The sequence below is a fragment of the Molothrus ater genome, chromosome 5 (genome assembly GCF_012460135.2).
Source record: "Molothrus ater isolate BHLD 08-10-18 breed brown headed cowbird chromosome 5, BPBGC_Mater_1.1, whole genome shotgun sequence".
Taxonomy (NCBI): domain Eukaryota; kingdom Metazoa; phylum Chordata; class Aves; order Passeriformes; family Icteridae; genus Molothrus; species Molothrus ater.
Window position 1 is genome coordinate 38718296 of NC_050482.2, and position 19808 is coordinate 38738103.

The window sequence follows — 19808 nt, forward strand, 5'->3', positions numbered from 1 at the left end:
CTTCATTTTTTAATTCAGCTCTTCTCTTCAGTTCTTCATTGACCTTCCTTCTATTTGTGTTCTAAGTTGGTAAAGTTTCGTCTGACATTGCACTCAGGAAGGGAAGAAAATCATTAGGATTAAGGATTTTATTCTCTTTCCCAGACTGCAGCACTTTGATGCCATTACACGTTTTGTGATTTCCCCCTTAAAGTCTTTCCTCTGCAGTCAGATGTCCTCCAAGGCATTTGATAATTTTAGATCATCTCACAGAAATGTCAGTTTTAGACCCGAGGCCTGTACCTCTCCAAGTATTTTGTGTAAAGCCAAGTAAGGATGTCTTTATACAAAGGACAAAATTTGTAGCTCTTAAATTGAATAACTCAGTAATACATCCTTCCCTTAGAATCTAGCATGCTCAAAGGACCAAGATTTAATGACAGGTTGGGACACAAGCTGCACCTAGTGCAGCTCAGCAGAAGCAAGTCAGTGAAATGAAGCAGTCAGTCCTGAGGACTCGAGGTTTGTAGGGGCAGTGCTTTGGATTAGGTTGGCTCTCATGGGCAAATTGCCTTTTGCAGTTGGAGCATCACTAGGTGACCTCTGGGAATGTGTATTCCCACCCTGTCCATTGTGCCCTCACAGATTGCTGCAGAACACGAGTACAAGCACAACCTATGGGTATGGTCTGGAGATAAGCCTTGTAAGCAGACTCCTAAGCCCAAACTAAAATGATAATCTAAGAGCATCACAGCTGCTTTATTTGTGAAATGTATCAAGTGCATCAAATGACCCACAACATGCACATAACACTGTCTGGCATTAGTGGAAGGAGGCAACAGAGAGAGATAAGAGAGCTCACATTTATCTGCATCCATGTCTGACTGTTGTTCAACATGAGTGAAATATGCAAAATTGGTACTCAAAATGCCTTGATTCAACACATTCCTAGAGCTTACTCCTTTCAGTGCCCTGCTATTGCCCAGGAGTAAGCCATGTCTTTCTTTTTTTCTACACTCTCCTTTTGCAAATAGGCTTCATTCCTGCATTTCTCACTGAAGTCCTAGAGCATACTTTGGATAGGATCAATGACACTAATTCAAGACCTTATTTACTAACTGCTACTCAGCAAATCCCCTCTTATAGATTTGTCTTTAAGAGCTTTGTAGAATCACCAAATCACTTAGACATTCATGACAGCTTCTTCAAAATAAGTATTCTGTATTTTCCCAGAGGAGTAGAACAAAGAAAATAGCACTGAAACACCAGAAAGTTTACACACATATTCATTATCCTTAAACCAATAGCTTTTGCTTGGTCGGGTAGGTAAGTATTGCTTGTTTCAAAGCACCCCCTTGTGCAGGCAGTCGGTAAGACAAGTTGTACAAGAAGCTTCTGGCTCCCTGACACCTTGATCTGCATGGGTCATGATCAGCATTTTCCAAGTCACCCACCCTGCTTCATCTGCCACGGAGCTCTTTTGTTCAGTGGTTTGTGTCCAGAGACCTCCTGAGGTTTCAAACTGCTGAGCCTGGTCCAACTGGTACAATATGGATGGAGGTAGTCTTCAAACTGTAGGTTCCCACTGTTGTCCACTGGTAAAATAGAATTCTTTGAAAATCTGGTATAACCCTGGGTAAAGTCGAACTGAATTCGATCAATATGTATCTTCAATATGAGCCGCTGCACAAAAAGAAATTGCTTACTCTGTTGATAAGGTTTTTGTAGATATTAGTCACAGTTGGTAAACAGCATCCTTAAAAATAAAAGGCTGCAGATCTGAGTCTTCCAAATTGACTGGTGACTTCAGTCTGTCCACCTGGCGATAACTTTATAGAAAGGTAGCTTTTGAAATCTTGTCTTTTCCAAATTTAAGGCTCTTCTGGTACCATCATAAATTGGGGAACACAGGTAGAAAAACTCTCAAAGTCTTTAGTAATTCTGGAAAATTTTTGTCAATATTATGAAAAATTATTAACATTTTAAAATATTTGTATCATGCTTTTGAAAGGAAACAAACATCTCTTCAAAGCCAATGATAGCTGTATGTTTCACTTGTCCAAAATCTATTATTTACATCCATTGACTGGGCAATCTCAGTCGACAACAATGTTCAAATGAGCCATTTCTTTGACAGAGATAGTACACTTCTATTTATATATTTTCTATTGGGAAAAATAATCCATTCCTTTTTGGTTTTGAATTTTGCAGTGGTTTTGTAAATGTCCAGATTTTGTGCTACCTCCATTTTTTTATTTTAGTGCTTATGCTTTGTTTAATAAAAAAAGTTAGCAGATTTTTTCTGAAGAGGTAAGTGAGGAATTCTGCATAACTCTTGGTATCCCAGATAGTAATTTAATGATCATTTAATTGCATCACAAGAGCTATTGGTTGAAATTAAATTACAAACAGATGAGAGCAGACAACACATTGTAAAAAATAAGCTGAGGTATCTGCAAGTGTTTCATATGTTCCCCAAGGTACCCTACATTGTTCATGCTTCAGAGAACCAAGGCAGCAGTGCCAGAATACCACCTGATACAACACTTTCAGCACAAAGGCACTTGAATTCACTACCTACACAAGCTTTTTCATCTGCAGGATGCATATGTGTTTGTCCTGTTAATGCCTACATTCCCTGTCTCCTCAACCCATTGATTCTCACAGTTTACCTGCTTGTGATGTGTTCCTCTTCTCTTACCTCACAGAGTGGCATCCTCCTGGCAGAAGCCCATCCCATATTGTTGCTACTCCCCATATTCATGCTTCAGTCACTGCAGACAAATCAGCGAAACAAAAAGCTGATAAATCTGGGTGCATCATTCATTTCCTTTTTTCATCAATCCTGTGGATCATCTTAGATACAGTGTTGTGTAAATGCTGTTTCAGACTAAGTACATGTGAAGTTTAGAATTTGAGTAGAGCACATAGTTCTTGTGAAAGATGATGGGTTTACATTTCTGAGTGCTGGGTGGAAAAAAAAAAATGTAAAAGCGTCAGTTGTGCTACAAAATGGTACTACACCAGATTTGAAAACAAAATTAAATACTAATGCATGAAATACAGATTTTAAGTTGTGATAAGTGCAGATCTAATGCAACTTTAACTGCAGAATTGCTGCTGCCAACTTCATAAAATATATCTCATAAACAGCTGCTAATCTGTTCACCATTTGTGTCTTACAATTTTTGTTTAGTAATCAGTTCTCATTTGTTCTACACATGGTACAGCTTTCCTTTTATAGCAGCTGCATTTAATGAACAATTGGAGGCACAAAAATATTACAGAAATATTTAACTATTCTCCCAGATTTTTATCTGCCATTAGCGTCGTTTGAATGAAAGTTAGAAAATAAGTTCATTAAATATAGAGTAAGGAAGGTGTAGATGCTCTGTCATCTTCCTGAACTGGTAATTTGTAGTGGAAGTTCCGGTGACTATGCCTTGCACTCCTCTTAGCTCCTTTAGGCAATTAATTTTCTCTATTTATACCATCCATTCCCTTTTGTGATTCACTGACGTCAACATGTCAAATTTGATTCACTTTTTGGCTTTGCTCTGTAGCTCTGTATCGTATTAGAGACCTTTAGGTAATGTACTGAGTATCTTGCAGACCAACTGAGTACATTTCAAGATTTTAGAAAATGACAGTTTAGAAGATTTAAAATTTTGTCAGGTGTTCTGCTTAAATGTGGGAATCAGTAGTCATTAATGCTGATTTGTGTGAAGATAATTGCCTTCTGGAGTACTTGTGTTTAAGTGTCATCTTAATTGCTTTTTTCCGAAAATTCTGATCTTTAACAGGAACATTTTATGCTAGTAAGTGTTCTCTTATTTATTCATGCTTCAGCCATGTCCTGCAGCCTGAACTTAATGAAAAAATGTAGCACAGTCTTTTGTTTATAGGAGAGTATAGGTGAGAATACAGCTGAAACTTTGCTAGTGTTTAGGGCATGATGCCAGCTAGGGCTAATGCCCGTGGATTGGACAGCCATCTGTCCTTGGTCTGTCTGCACTGGTGACCTTGACCTGCAGCTATTGTGAGGAATCTTCGAATCTGTCAAGTGCAGCAGTGGGCAGAGGAAAAGGGCTGTTCATTAGAACTGACTGCTTGGATCAGACACCATTCCAGAAAAGGGAAATTTCCAGTCAGTTCCACCCGATTCAGCCACAATGCCAGGTGGGTTGGGGAGATGATTAAAGAAAGAAATGAGTAATTGCTTAAATGTGCCGAGCATTTTACAGATTGCACAGAGTAAATATTTTGGATATACTCTTTTCAGATGGTTGATGAATCAAAATAGCTGCAGGTGAGTTTGATATGTGTCACCAGGATTGTATATAGATAGATGTGTTAAATTGGCTTTGTATGGGCAAATGCTCAGTTGGGAGAAATATATAAATGATGACAGCATATTTTAGAAAGGATCTCAGGTATTTCTGCCAGGCATTTTCATTGAAAAAGGCTTAGCTGTGAGAGAAATATGCTTGTTTCTAAATTTAACCCTACTAACAGTTTACCACTTTCTTTTTGTGTGTGTGTCTTTTTCTCTTCCAGTGCCACCTTGGGCCTTAATAGCCATAGCCATAGTTGCAGTCCTATTAATCCTCACCTGCTGCTTTTGTCTCTGTAAGAAATGCTTGTTCAAAAAGAAGAACAAGAAGAAGGGAAAGGAGAAGGGAGGGAAGAATGCTATTAACATGAAAGATGTTAAAGATTTAGGGAAAAGCATGAAAGACCAGGTAAAGTAACTCTCAGTTTCTTGAACTTTTGGGTTGCATTTGAAGGTTTCTGTTTGATGTGTTTAGAAAAAGCTGTGCTTGTTGTCTCAGTAGTAGCTCTGTGAAGAGTGGACTGATTGACAACATCTTCTCAGTGGTATCACAAGGGATGAGCCTGGGTGTGGCATCACTGATGAAGCAGCCAGCCAATTTCCCTGCTCTGCTAAAAACACGTGAGCAGGCATTTAGTGACTCATCCTTAAGGGGTGAGTTTATCAAGGGTGTCCTGCTTGCTTCAAAAATGGAGCGACTGTGTGCAATTTTCACTGTACTTTTTTTCAGGGCCAATGTTTATGTATCTTTATATATCTTACTAGCAGGATTTCTGAGATTACATGATAAAGAAAAGTAGTTGTGAACTCTAAATTTCTTTTTACACAAAAGTTCAGCTGAGAAGGAAACAACAGTATAGAGGCTAAAATGAGAGTCAGAAGCAGGGAGAAATAATGAAAAAGGAAAACCACAGGGACATTCAACACAGTGATGTTTGGAGAATTCATTTTGTTCTAGAGAGGAGAAGATTAAAGATAACAGGCCATACTTGGAGCTGTAACTCAACTGAGTAACTTTGAGAAGATTAATATAATGCCCTTTGAGAGCTGCATAATTTTTATAAGGGCAGAAGAGCTTGTCCTTCAGATCTACTTGGTGGAAGAGAAGCAGAGGTCGCAGGGCTTAATACTAAGGGCCACAGACTCGACTAATACCTTCCTGAGAGAAAACAAAGCTTTTTATTCATGGGATTTTAGTACTGCTCTTCCTGGAGCAAACTGGAATGAGCAGCAGGATGAGGAAATAAACATAAAGTATCTATTTGTCCTCAAAGCTCAGAGATTTCCTTAGCTAAGAAGACAAAGGGCTAGATTTTTCAAAAAGGAAGGACTGGAGAAATTCAGAGAATTGCTTTGCAAACCCTCATAAGTAGAAGCAAATAACTTTAATTGCATAGTCAAGTCTGTGTTCCCAAGACTCCTGGGGAAGTTGAGCTAGAGCAGTACAGGAGTGATAACCCAGTCAAAAAGAGAGAATAAAAGCATGTTCAGGAATAAGGAGATGATTTCACAAGTTGGGATCTAGCATAGAAGAAAGCTGAGCTGAAGGCAGGTTGATCAGAAATACAAGTCAGAGCTGCTAACCCGAGAACTAGGGCCAGCTGGTCAGGGACAAGAGCCAAGAAGAGAATCTTAGAGCACGGTAGCTAAAGAGGCCCATGGCCCAGTGCAGAACAAGTGGTGAAATGCCACTGCTCAGTGAGGGAACAGCCAGCAGTGTGGCTCATCAGCCAGTCTTAAGGGTCCTGGAACAGGTTAGCATGCTTTTCCAGGCATGTAGGGTGTAGTAGGGGAAGAGCAGGATCAGGAAGTGAGGTGAGGATGAGGAAGCCTTACAAGTCTGATGACCAGCTGCAATAGATCACATAAGAGGAGTCCAAAAGAGCACAGATAAGGGGAGGAAAATAATGGAAAAGTGTAGAGCTATCCAAGCTATTTCCAGTTTCAGTTTCAGAGAGAAGACGACAAAGAGCAAATGCTGGAGACCCTTACATCCCCATTGCAAGTGGAGTACTTTAGATACTGCCCTGGCGTGCAGTTTTAACCCTGGTTCCTCTTGGAGATTCAGTGCTTTGTGTGCCACACTGGTGTACTGGAGTGTGTGGCACCAACACAAGACAAATTCACACCTGAGAAAAACATTGTCGGTACACAAAATCACTAACGTAGGTGGAGGTATCCCAAGGTTAGAAAGATTAGTGAGACTGAGCTCACGAAATACCAGAGCAGAAATTTTGAGCTCTCTCTTGAAGAAGATATTATGCTGCTGGTTTTTTTCTCCATATGATGAATGTGACATGAACTCCTTCTCTTAAAGCACTTTGATTTAGCATTCATCCCTGTATTTATAGACTTTGTTCTGAGGTATTAATATTAAGAAATTGTGAGATATTTCCCCTTCAATGTATGGAAAATCAGGTCATCACTTGTTGGCTTATTCTAGGCTACTGTAAGCTAGCTCTCCCATTGAACCCAGAATAATTTGGAAGAACTGCTTTGATTATGCTCATGGAAAAATTTCTGGAGAACTTTGTTATGTCCTGCTAATGATAATGAACCTAATACTTTGTCATAGGATAAATAATGTGCAATTTGTTTATTGATATTTATGTGGAATTTGTTCCATATCATGTAAGGCCTTTGTTGTATTTACAATGTATTATTAAGTGTTTTTAATTATATTCATTAGGACCTGGATAAATGACCATGGATTCTTGGAAAATAAGTATTTTAAATGCAAAAATACATTATTTTATTAATATTGAGCTCCATTTGTATCTTTTTAATGGGAAAATTTGATAAAAAGCTGAATCCTGCATCTTTTGTCTACAAAAAGATCTCAAACTTTGAAATGTTGCACAGATAGGTATTTTAAGATTATTCCATTCAAAATACTTGGTATAGTTATTTAAACCTACATTTGCCTATATATTTTGGGATTTAACTAGCATGTTTTGTTTTGCACAGTTAAACCTAAGGAGGGTAGATTCACAGTTGATGTAAATGTCAGACCCTTAATAAGTAGATCACCAACTCTCCAGCTACCTCTCCTCACTGTCTGGGCTTTCAAACCCAGGCTGAAAGTTTCTTTAATTCGCACCTTAAATTCATTTCTAGCAGTCTGACAGTGTACAGATTTTAAGTCCTTGGCATTCAGTAACTTTTGCCAACTTGATTCCTAATGCAACATTTTGGCTGTCATTTTTCCCTGTGTGATGTGGTTCTTATTCTAACAGTTAATCTCGACTTACCAGTGCAGGTTTTCACATACCTAGCTGAACTCAAGGCAATGCTAAATGTAGTGTACTTCAGTTAAGAGAATTGAAGCATTTTAGAGGCTCTGGCATAAAACAGAAAGGGGAATAATAAGAATGCCTTTTAGCTCTTCAAAGAAGCAAACTGTTAAAAAAGTAGTTGAAGAGTAAGATGTAAATCTAATGCCATTATAAAGGGCAACATATAGTACTAATGTTGTCAAAAACTGCAAAACCTACTTCAGTCACTGTTAGGCCTGAACCTGCAAGTGCTAATTACTTCTGCCTGCAGCTAAAAGTGCATAATAGCAGTTGCTGGTCACGTGGCATCTTGCAGGATCGTCAGTTCCCCAGGCACACGAAGTTGGAAGAGAGTGCCATTTGGTAAACTGAAAGCAGCAGTTCCTGGAAATAAAATTTTTATCTTAGTCTGGATTTTTTTGTTGAGGAGAACTTCTGAACTACTTTTATTCATGCCTATCCATGGCAAATCATTATAGTGCCATATAACTTGGCATAGTTGAAGATCCTTTTGAAATAGAGTCACAGTCAGCTCAAGTCACACATTGATAGCTAGATGTTACAGAAAGGGGAATAAATTTTTTGCCTCTTTTAGAATATTTGTGCTTCAAAATATCCACTTCCCTAAACACAATTCAAAAGAGAAATTGTCTTTTCATAAAGATTATCAAAAGATGTAGCTTTTTGGTACATCTTTTTGGTAGGATGGGAGATGAGTTGAAAATAAGATTAGATTTTCAGTCTTGAGACCTGTTTCCATTGCAGACAAGGCTTACTTTTTCAAGTCGAGTATACAGCTCTACCAAAGGCCACTGGGAGGATTAGATTCCTTCTAGGGAAGGCAGAACTGTTAATAAATGTACACCTGTAAAAAAAGGTCATTTCTCCATGTTTTCTACTAATGTTTGTGTGTGGATGTTTTAATTTTTATTTCTTCCTCCTCTGTCCTCCTTGTCAATGTTGTGTCTCATGACTGTTCTGGATTGTCACTTGCGGTAGGTTTATTTTGCTATTTGGACGCACCTAGACTTAAGCTCTCATGCATAGTATCCTGACAGCTCTGTCTCCTTAGCAGAGATGGACATGTAGTAGCTTTGATACACACATCAAGAGGCTGAACTAAATTGATTGGGTATTTTTTGGTTGGATATATATTTGGGGAGGCTGGAGAAGAGCAGAAAAGAGGTTGTCATTCTTTCTACAGTTAAAATATTAAGTCAAACTGTACCAGAAAGCTCAAGTTTAAAATTGATCAGCGCATAAAAATAACTTGCTAATTATATTTCCTTTTTGTATAAATGTCACCATATCAAAAGTAGACAGAAGTAATGTGTATTTTTAATGTCTTAGTTTCTAAGTGTTGCTAAATTGACTGCTACCTCATGAAAATTGCTGTGGGCTCTCACATCATCTCAGTACAGTGCTCAGGCATTAAATTCTTAGTGTTCCATACCAAAGTTTTTTAAGTGGTCTTAGTACAGATTTCTGTTGGTGCAACCTAGTGACAGCTGGCACTAGTGTTTTCATGAGATTTTCCCATCATGGTTTTCATCTTCATAACTTTCAATCTCTACTCATGCCCCTGGTGGCTCCCACTACTTTTTTTCTTTGAGGAGTAAAAAAAAAAAGGCCCTGAAGACTCTGCTTCAGAGATGGTGTAATAGCTGCAGATTTATTATGTCTGGATTTAATGCGTTGGTACAGCAAAATTCTTGATTAAACTCAGCCTGTGGGCTAAGAAAAGGAATAGACATAATCATTTATGAACAGCACTACTGAGAACTTACTAAGATTTAGCCCTGTTACTTGGATAATAATTGTTGTGGTCTGAATATTTTATGAGGTCAGAAAGCATTTGTAGAAAAGGAGAATTAATAATTTCATCAGGCTAAAACACTGTAACTAGTAAAGAATTTTTTTGCTTACAATGTGTGTGTTAGGTGAAACAGGAGATTCGGTATTAGGTGTATGTACACAGCCTGTAGTATGAGTAGTATATTCTTGGCTCTGCTACTGAATTACTGTGTCCTTCAGTCAGCCACTTGACTTCTCTGTACGTTTGTTTTTCCCTTACATGGGTCTTCCTTTTACATTGGGGTTATGTACTAACTTAGAATATTCTGATTAATGTTCCTCTCTGAATAGCAGGTGTTGTAAGGTGACAGGACAGTGAGAGCTGCAATTGGACCCAGCCAAACTCCGACATACGATGGTTGTTTTAGACTGATTCACCCTACAGTTCTAGCTGTTGATCATCCAACACTCTTGCCCTCATGTAGACAAAATACTGAAGGAACAAGATTTTCAGTGTTAGGTGCCCTGAATATTCCAAAGTAGAGTGCATTGACCTTGCAGCATGAAGACAATAGCCCAAATGAAGTCGGGATAATCCACACTGACATCTAGAGAGCCTGGATTTCATTTGAAGCAACTCAAGCCTTTATTGCCAGAAAAAAATCCAAGAGGATCTTTGTTAGGGACAGGAGCTCTGTTGCTGGCAGTGGTCTTTTCTTCTGCAGTATTTGGTTACGTGCTTGCTTCTTTTTCCAGTTGGATGCCTGGAGAATAGTGGAGGTGTTCATTCCACAGTGCTGCTACCTGACTTGCTGTCAGCATGCCAGTCCCCACTTGTTGTCATCCAGCACACGGTGACTTTAATGCTCACTATGGCTCATCCACAGTGCAGTGAGACATCCTAATTCACACTCAGAAAGATGATGTGCTGCAGAGCAGCTGCAGAGGGTTAGTCAGAAACACTGGGAATGAGTCTTTATAGAAAACAAGCCCAATAAGTTTACTGTGGCAGTGGAAATGGATTGACTGAGTCCTCTTTGTACATTAATTCAATCTCAGCCTTGACCAGTAGTCCTGCTTTTTCACCTGCCTCAAAGACAACTGTGCAGTGTGCATAAAACTTCCTGAAAAATGTGAATAACATGTTTATGAAGATAAAATGTTACAGATGAATGTTTGTGTTCTGCAAATAGGTTTTCTGTAAAACTCTTTTGAAATTTAGATTTATATTAGATTTCAGAAGCCTGAAAATATGGAAGCAATAGCTGTGAGACACAAGACTGGGCTTATTTGCATTCCTGTCTCTTCCTCTCAGTGACTCCCAAGAAAACATAGGACCCTGCTTTGCATGCTTCCTGAGTTTGTTTTCCTCCTTTGTTAAACTATTTCTTTTCTGTAAAGTAATTAATTTGTCTCTTCTGTTGTAACCTACTGTACTGTTAGGGGTATATGAAGATGCAGATCCCACTCATTCTTTTACATGTCTTGTTTTCTATAGTGAAGGTCTTACTACTGGAAGCTTCCATTTTCAAGGATGTTTTTTGCATTTTCTTGATTAACAGACCAAATTGAAGTTCTTTATTCAAGACCAGAGTCTGCAAGTTCCTAATGAGTGGCATTTAGGAAGTATGTAATTAGTCCTTAAATTAAATTACTTGAATCAGACTCTGAAGACATTTACCTATATCCACAGACTGTACGGAGAGCTAAACTCCTACACTATGTCTGAAATTAATGGGTATGCATAAAAAAACAAGACCAGCAGTTCATATTAATGAGGTATATGTTTTTAAAACATTAAAATAAAAACTAAATATTTGGGAATATTTAATAATTTTCTTTTTAAGCAAGGGTATTTACTCTTTACAAATATAAATAGCAGACAGCCTTCAAACATGAGAATGTTGGGTACAAGTCCTATTTAAAAGATGGTCAGACAATCATCTTATCTCTTTTTAAGGAACTAAGCCAGTAGAACAGGTCTGTGCCAACTTTTTCTCCACAGATCAAAGTGGCACTCAGTAAATCATGTCTGGCTCTATTTAGGTTAATTTTCACTATCAAATACACGTAGTCCTAATTATATAGTATGACAGATTTTTCCAAACACAAATAAATGTAGTACTCTGAGTGGTCCTCCCAGGTCAAGGAGCCAGCTCTGTCCCAAAGCATGCTTCCACCTGGCCCAGTGCCATTAATTTGGGGAGGATGCAGAACAATTGCTGGAGCAGCATGCACTGGCCAAGCAGCCTGAGCTGCCTCCCACTCACAGCCTGCTGCTGGTGCAGGCGAGCGCTGCTGCCATATGGCAGGTGGGGCAGAGCCAGCAGCGTGCTTACAGGAGTGCCTGCTACTTTTGCTTCACACACATATGGGCCCTGCTTCCAAAGCAGACCCTGACCCACGGGCTGAACTTCCAAAATAGGCTCCCAGGTCTGAGATCAGCTTCATCTTTTTTCAGCCTGTAAACACTGGCTGTAGGAGTTTATAAAACATCAAAACCAGATTGATTTGTGAGCTTAACAGCTCCAACTGAAATGAATGTATTCATATTTGACGCTGAACACCTGCAGCATTTTCTGTATTTTTCTGTTGCACCAGATTAAGTTGGTATTTTGGTACCCAAACAATTCAGCAAATGCTTAAGCTGAACATGATGACCTCATGTCATAGAGCTCCTAAAGAAAGGAAACCTTTTGAATAACCCAACGAAGACCATTTAAAAGCTGGATAACAAGCAAGGGAGTAATCAAGCAAGTCAGGGCATTGCATGCTGAACCCAGCAGGGTTTTTTTCATTGTGTGCATCAGTGTGGCCCACTGCTGGTATGTGAGGCCAACATTCTTAGAGCAGTAATGGCAAAGTAGATTTCACAATGACCAAAGCCTGTCACAGCCACTGGAAACCCAGGAACAACATGCTCTTTAAATTAATTCATGGAGAGAAAGCAGATGCTGAATGAATGAAATATTGCCTTTCCTTCTGAGAGACTGTGATAGAGAACATGTTACAATTGCAGGCTTGTCTGCTTTGTGATAGGGAACCAGATGGGAATTTTTAAAGGCTTTTGTTTTCTCTTGGGATAAAAATTGGCCAGATCAGAATTATGGTGTTCTTGAATGGGAAAGATAATGATAAGAGGTGTACCACCATTAGTGGAAAAGCAGTCATTTCTAGTTGTGGAGGAAAAATTGCCTTTCCAATAAATTCATTGTTGGACATGGCACAGAACATTCTTGCTACAAAATCTTACTGTTTCCTTTTTCCAGCTCACCAGGCATTGCACAAGCCTGAGGACTGGGCATCATTCAAATATTAAAACAATATTTCCTTCGCCGTTCCAAAAGAAATGATAGAGTGGCAGGTGGGGATGGAAATCAGGATAGGAGCATGCACCATGCAGTGAACAGCCTACAAAGGCTGCAGTCAGTGTTTTGTTTTTCTTCTCAATGTCTCTCCTTCTTGCTTAATGGTAACTTGTTTCCTTAAAAGTGAGGCTGTAGGCCACCCCATAAATAGAAGGAACCCTAAAACCTCTGTTAGTGAAAGCATTTCTTTATGTACAGAAGTGCAAGACACTTTGCATTTTAATTGTTTGCAACATAAACTAGTCATTAACAAGAAGTGACTCAGTCATGACTGTGGCCTCTGCCTCTCAGTACAGAGGCAAGGCAGCACACGTGCTCCCCCAGCAGCTTTGTTACATGAGTCTCCTACCACTTCGCTTCCCTGAAGCTTCTGCACATGAGGAGTCTGGAGACAACCAGCAGGGCAGCTGCCCTTGCAGACACTCTCATTTTTTACATAGTTTGGGGAGGAATTAAAGTAAAGTTGTTTAAAGCCCCAGAATCTCTTTTGTGGTTCATGGTTGATAGTAGTGGGGCAAGCCTAGTGACAAGGTGCAGGGGTTTTGGTGGACCTGAGCTCAAAGCAAGGGATGTTTGCAGTGTCAGGGTGCAGTGGCACCGGAGAGAGGCTTTTGTCAGCTAGGGGAGTGAGAGGGAGAAAAAACCTAGGAAGTGTAAAAAACCACTACAGGGTGTGGAGTTTCAAAAGAATTGAAAACTAGGCATTTTCTTTAACATCTCAGAAGAAAAGAGGAGGCTGCAAAACCACTCTCAATAACATTATGGAAGTGAAGATGCAACCAGCAGATTGAACAGTGGATCTCAAATTGTTGTAATTTAGGTCTTTTTGTTGTAAGAACTACTGCAGAGTAGTGGTTCTGATTTCTGTAGACACAGATGTATCACCTTGAAATCTTTGTGCTGGATTAACTCTTTTTTGCTACATTCCTACACCTGTTTACATATAAGCCTATTTTTCAGGTACTTAGATGCATTTGAGAGGATGTAGATGTTTTACTGTTATGTGTTTCTGCATATGTAATACAGAAATGAAGAAACTGCCCGAGTAAAATTCATGGTCAGCTCAAATTAGAAAAGATGAATCCAGTCTCCAGCACAATGTAATTATGCATTTCCATGTTGCATACTTCACAGAAAAAAACATTTAACATATCATGAAGTTAAAGAAAATGGTAGAGAAGGCAGGGCTTACATTGCTCAACATCTAAATCCAATCTTTCTGGTTATGGTTTATCAGTTGCAAAGGCTTGATGAAAAAACTTGCTTATAATTAAAAACTTTTTATTTTTTTATTAAAAAACTAAAATATAGCTGCTTCTTTTAATTGATTGTAGCAATGCAATTGTAAGATTCAATACAGTGTGATGCAGTATGATATAAATTGAGGGTTGTAGTAGTATTTCATTAAATATTGATCTTTCAGAGAATCTCAATACGAAATTAAAATCCCTGTGGGGCGTTTCAAGTACTTTGAAGCAAACCAAGTATTTTTCTTTTTTGGAACTCAGCAGCTAAATCAAACATGAGAAGCTTTGGTGCTTCTTTTGACTCAGCTTCTTCCTGAAGCATTAGCCTCTAGTTTGAAAGCAAATTCCTCTCTTAACAGTAAAAGCTATTATTTACAGACTGCTTTAGAGATATTTTTTTTCCTCCCCCAGTGCCACAAACTTGTCCATATAAAAGCACTATTTCTTTCTCAGTGTTTTTTCTTAGTGGTTCAGTGTTTCAAGGTCAAGAAGAATCATGTAGCTCCTCAGCTGATGTCAGTAAGGTACAATGTTTTCCATCTCTCATGGAAATAGCTTTCACCTTTCCAGTAGGCTTCTCATAACCTGTGGAGAGAGTTTCTTAAGCATACAGTGTTTCCTGCCTGCACTTCAAAACTCCCTTGCAAGAGAGATGTTAGCTTCCCATTATATTTTCTGTAGTCACAGTAAGAACTTTTTTTCACATTGAGCTACCCACAGCTCTGTCATCTGGACTGAACAGCTTTGCAGAAGAGAATGTAGTTTTCCCAGAGAAAGTATGGATATATAGCTATTGCCTTGATGGACTGTTTACAAATTCCTCTGACTTGAAAATTAGCAAATAATGTTCTTTTTGCCTTCTCACTTTTCTCCCTGGGGAATGGCCGTAGGATATTTCCTCTCAAAGAAAATCCAGGTCAAAAGCTAGCAGAAAAGCAGAAAGGCCAGTACTTGTCCCAGAAACAATAATATACTGGAGCTGTATGTCACACTTCTATCATGGAGTCCTCTTTTAGGACCATACAGGGATGATTCAGAGCAGTGGATCTTGGAGTTAACATCCCACTCTGACTTCCTGTTTTTTCCTGTTGTTTCCAGGCTCAAATAAACCTGGTTGCATCAGATGGATTGAGTCACATCTTTTTTTATGACCACAAAACATTAAGCTTATTTTTATTACCAAAAGCAAGAGTGTTTGGCATAATCATATCACTCCATATCCTGAAAATCACATGTGTGGTCTGCCAGAGAGCCTATCAGTTTTCAAGTGTCATACTTCTTGTTGTACCAACAAAAATGTTGTGCTACAGTCAGGGAACTTACTAAGAGCTCAGTGATAAAATGTCTCAAACCAAATTTCATTTCAGGCAGTTCAGCCCTTCCAAATAGAAATGGTTTAGTATAAAAAATACTATTCTTCCAGTGTCACAGGTGATTCTGTCTATCACTAACCTTTCCCCCCAATCTCATCCAGGTAAAATGTAATTTATGTTTCGAGTAGAGAGGCCATCATTCACTAACATGCAGATACTTACATGAACCCAGCTCCTCAGCTCACAAAAATCAAAGCTGTTGGATTGGTTTCATTTGAGCTATGCCAACAGAATTTCTAGCTAATTTCAAAAGTAGAGAAATAATTGCTTAGTATCATACAGTTTGGAGTCTGACCTTTTTTATTTAGATCTGGCTTCTGGAGAAGAACATTTTCTACTTCAGAGATGAATCTTCCGTCTTTCCAAACCCACAAAATGTTGCATGGCCCTCACTGTATTCAAGGCTGAGTGAGAATGTTAATGCTTTCATGTTTCTTCTTTCCCTAACCACTATAGCTGTGTACACAGCTACTCTCTAGCCTTGCTACCTTTTCAGAGAGCTCCAGCAGCAACCTATTGTTAAGAAATGCTGAAGGTTTCCTACAGCACAAAAAACCACAATTGCAGAAAAATAGCATTGCAACAAAGAACACATCTTATTCTGGTACTTTGTCTGTCTGTGCAAGCAGAAACTTCATACAGAAAGAACCTTCATTCAGATAGGGCTCTTATAGACAAGTACTCTGTTTACTGTAACATTTAAATAATTCTGGATGAATGCTCAGTATTGATTCTTTATTTTCACATTCTCAACTTTACTTTCACATTTTCCACAATTTTTCACTATTTGCCTCATCACTTTTGTCTAATTTTCACTTCTTACCTAGGAAAGAATCTGCCAGAATAAGATCTACATAGTTCATAGGGTTTAATAATTGTATGAATTACCTTTTACACAGTGAAAATACCTCTGCTTTCTGGTACAGGAAAAAATTACATCATTTAGTATTTTAATTATGTATAAAATCTAAGATAACTGCTGTGTCCTTTAAAAAATAGGTTATATGCAATAGACAAAGCTTGCAAGCAGTACTATATTTCTTTATTTTTGTGTTTCTTTCTAAGCAAACTAAAATCAACTTGCAATCAATTTGGTTCAGCCAAGCTTTATTGCGAGAATGAATAAAAAGGAAATTGGTCTCGGGAGGGAGGGAAAAGGAGGAACATGCATTTGCTAATGGCATGGTGGAAACTTTGCTTCCATATTCATTCTAAAAAACATGAAAAATGTTTGGCATATGATTGTAGAAAGAGCTCATCCACAGCACATGCTCTTTATCACAGTAGTCCTACAGAAATGTGTTGCCAAATGCAAACAATGCACAGCATGTACAACCAGGTTTGATATTGCCAAGATTCTTAAATTGAATGAATGCGTGACTTGGCTTATTTAATAGCATGTTTGCCTCCTTGTGCCTCTTTAAGAGCCAGTCTGAGCCCAGAAGAACTATCTCTCCACATCAAGATGATATTTTGTTTCTACTTGCAGGTTTTATAGCAATCCTTGCTTGTTATAGTCCAAGGAGCTTTCTTCCTACTTCCATTGCTTGCTTGCTGATTTATAACATCTTATTGAGCAACTCAGAAAGTAGAGATATATATGAAAACTGCATATTTGAATTTCTGCTGTTTTGCTTGCTTTTAATGGCTCTAAAATAGATTTGAGGATCGTGTCTATTTTAAACTGCTACTTAACAGTTTGCCTCATTTATGAATATTACATTTCTTCTTTCTAGGCTCTTAAGGATGATGATGCTGAGACTGGGCTGACTGATGGGGAAGAGAAGGAAGAAGCCAAGGAAGTTGAGAAGCTAGGAAAAATACAGTATTCTTTGGATTATGACTTCCAGAACAATCAGGTTTGAAACAACCAACCTGTAATATTTCATTTCTGTGTGTGCAAGTAGAGAATGAAGAAATGCATTTAGTTAAAGCAGATATTTCCAAAATCCTTAGTACTTGCATGGACTAAAGGGAGAAAATAAGACAGAAAATTCATTACAGAGGTACTACTAAATTGGTATTGCATGCACTTGGACTTTTTATTACACCTTTAATCAAAAACTGAATATCCAGTTTTATCTAATGATTATTAATAACTTAAATTAAAGCATCACCAGCCAATGTCTATCCACATAAATTATGGAGCTTGCATGCAGTCACTAAAATGTAGTTTCAGCCTTCAAGTATTTAAAATGTAAGCAAACACAAATGGAAGGAAAAATAGAGGGAGCTGAAGGTAAGTTGATTCACTGGGTCTTTTAGAAGGTTGGTAAGATTGCTTTCTCTCACTGCATCAAGTGTGTGCTTCGCTGTAATAACTAGCTGCATCAGGTTCTGTTGCTCTCCGTGACAGTACACTTCACAAAATTCTAGTCTGGAATAAAAGTTCAAATAAAAAGGTCTGTACCCAAAAAAACACAGGAAGGTTGGACAAGGATTTAAGGACTGATACTCCTTCCGTATTCTGCTCTGAAGCTGGTAAGACTAAACTTTGGCATACTTAAGTTTTCAGAATTAGTAGACACTGTAATGTGTAGTCCTAGAATTGACCAGCTTAACAGGTCTGGCCACATGCTGAACATATTTTATTCCCCTACCCAGCCTCTTTGCCAGGGATCAGTTTTGTCAAATAAACCAATTCACAGCCTCACATTAAAATTCACTATGTTTAATTTTTTCCCAAAGCACACCAACTCATCTGAGTTCTTCAGTTCTACTGCGTATCTTTAAGTAAACTTGAGAACACATATCCTGCATTTAATTTTTTGACAATATCAGTCAAAATCACATCATTCTTTCCTGTTTAGGGAAAGAAATGACTACTGAAGGTAAATCCCAGGTAATTCCTACTCATCACCTGAACTGCCTTCCATATGTACTTGTGATAAATTCCACATTCATATTCTTTATTTGATGCTGTTCATAGAGCATGGTACTCCTACTTGTTGCAAGGCAAAGACAATAAGAGAAATTAAGAAAAATTTCTCTATTAGCAGCAAAGTATTTATACACAGCTATGACCTGGCATAATAAATAGTATTTGCCTTTATTTCAACAATCTTCTGACTACCAGTGGTTGTTTTACAATGCAGGAGCTAAAAAGAGTTCTGAAGCCTTTCAAGAAACTGTTGCTAGAGGAGCTTTTCCTCAACTCCCAGAGCAAATTGCCTGGCCCTGTGATAAGTCACACTGATCCCCCTTGAAATAAGTATGAAATCAGTATGAAGTGTAGACCCTTCAGAAGCAGATTTAATGAGGGGGAACGGAAAAGCTGCAAATGTGTTCTGAAAAATGGATTTCAGTTTTCTTAGACTATGAAAACAAATTTTCTGTGTGAATTTTATTAAGGGGTATGTTGATTTTATGAGCCATATTTTACAAGGGAAAATAGGATGGAAGAGCCACAAATCTGTACATCTGTATTTAATTAAGATAATAAATTATCTGAGTTGTGGATTTCTGTTTTGTTGTGCTGCTCTGAACTATGTAGCAGCTTAAAATTTCAAAGGATAGATGATGTAAAAGAGTAGGAGAGGGGATTCAGTTATGTTAGTATAGTGCAATGGCATGAAACTACAGTCCCAAAACTTGGCTAATATATTGCATAGGGTTAAGAATACAAGATGACCAATGAACTCTCCAGAGGAATGTGCCTCAGTTTTAGAGAGAGAAATTGTAAAGGGGAATTGAACTGCTTTTCCACTGTGGTAACTAAAAATCGTAGACTTGTTTTTCACTCTTTGATGTGTAGATCCTGAGCCTATTCATGTATTTATGAACTGATGCATCTAGAATAAAAGTGAGACACAAAAGAATCATTGCATACAGCAAAAGGAAAATGTTTCATGGAGCTTAAGAGTCCAATCAATGAGAAAGCATGTAGACCATACTGAGAATTTAAAACTGTCCAACTTTTAAGTCCAACTTCGAGGAGTCTCTTAGAAGCCAGAAGTTTCTTTCACAGATCAACTACATTGTTCTATATTCCAGCTGATAGAGTTCCTGTTTCCAATTTTAAACAGTTCATCCATGAGAGAAGCAAATATATTGTGATTGAAGCACTGATTTAGAAGAAAATATTCTCAGATTTCATTCCCAGTTCCTAATATCTTCAGAATGACCTTGAAGAAACACTTCAATGTTTACTTTAGTTTTGCATCTATGAAACAAGATTAAAATTATTTTCATTTTCTCAGCTGCATTATGCTGATAAGGCCTCATGCAGTCAGGAGTGTCTAGATTACATGACATAACATAACATAGCATAAGCCTTGATTTATAACACAAAAAACAGCCAAGATGTTTACAAGTTCCATCTGTGCTTCAATCTTATCTTTGAAGTGTATAAGAGATTTTAAAATACAATTTTTCTGTTTTGCAATGAGATTAAAAATTGTTATTAGGATTTAGTTACCAAAGGCTCATTTTCTTGAGAT

At 38.1% G+C, this 19808-nt stretch overlaps 1 protein-coding gene across 3 annotated transcripts in view; it reads left to right on the plus strand.

Annotated features, from left to right (window-relative positions):
• Nucleotides 1-19808, plus strand: part of SYT1 (synaptotagmin 1) — a 334282-nt gene that overhangs the window by 240375 nt on the left and 74099 nt on the right. For 2 of the 3 annotated variants that reach the window (XM_054514798.1, XM_036401807.2), the window contains 2 exons: nt 4537-4721; nt 17106-17228. In XM_054514798.1, the coding sequence (XP_054370773.1) occupies nt 4537-4721; nt 17106-17228 (308 nt within the window). The remainder of the gene's footprint in view (nt 1-4536; nt 4722-17105; nt 17229-19808) is intronic. The other variant, XM_036401808.2, reaches the window with a different exon arrangement.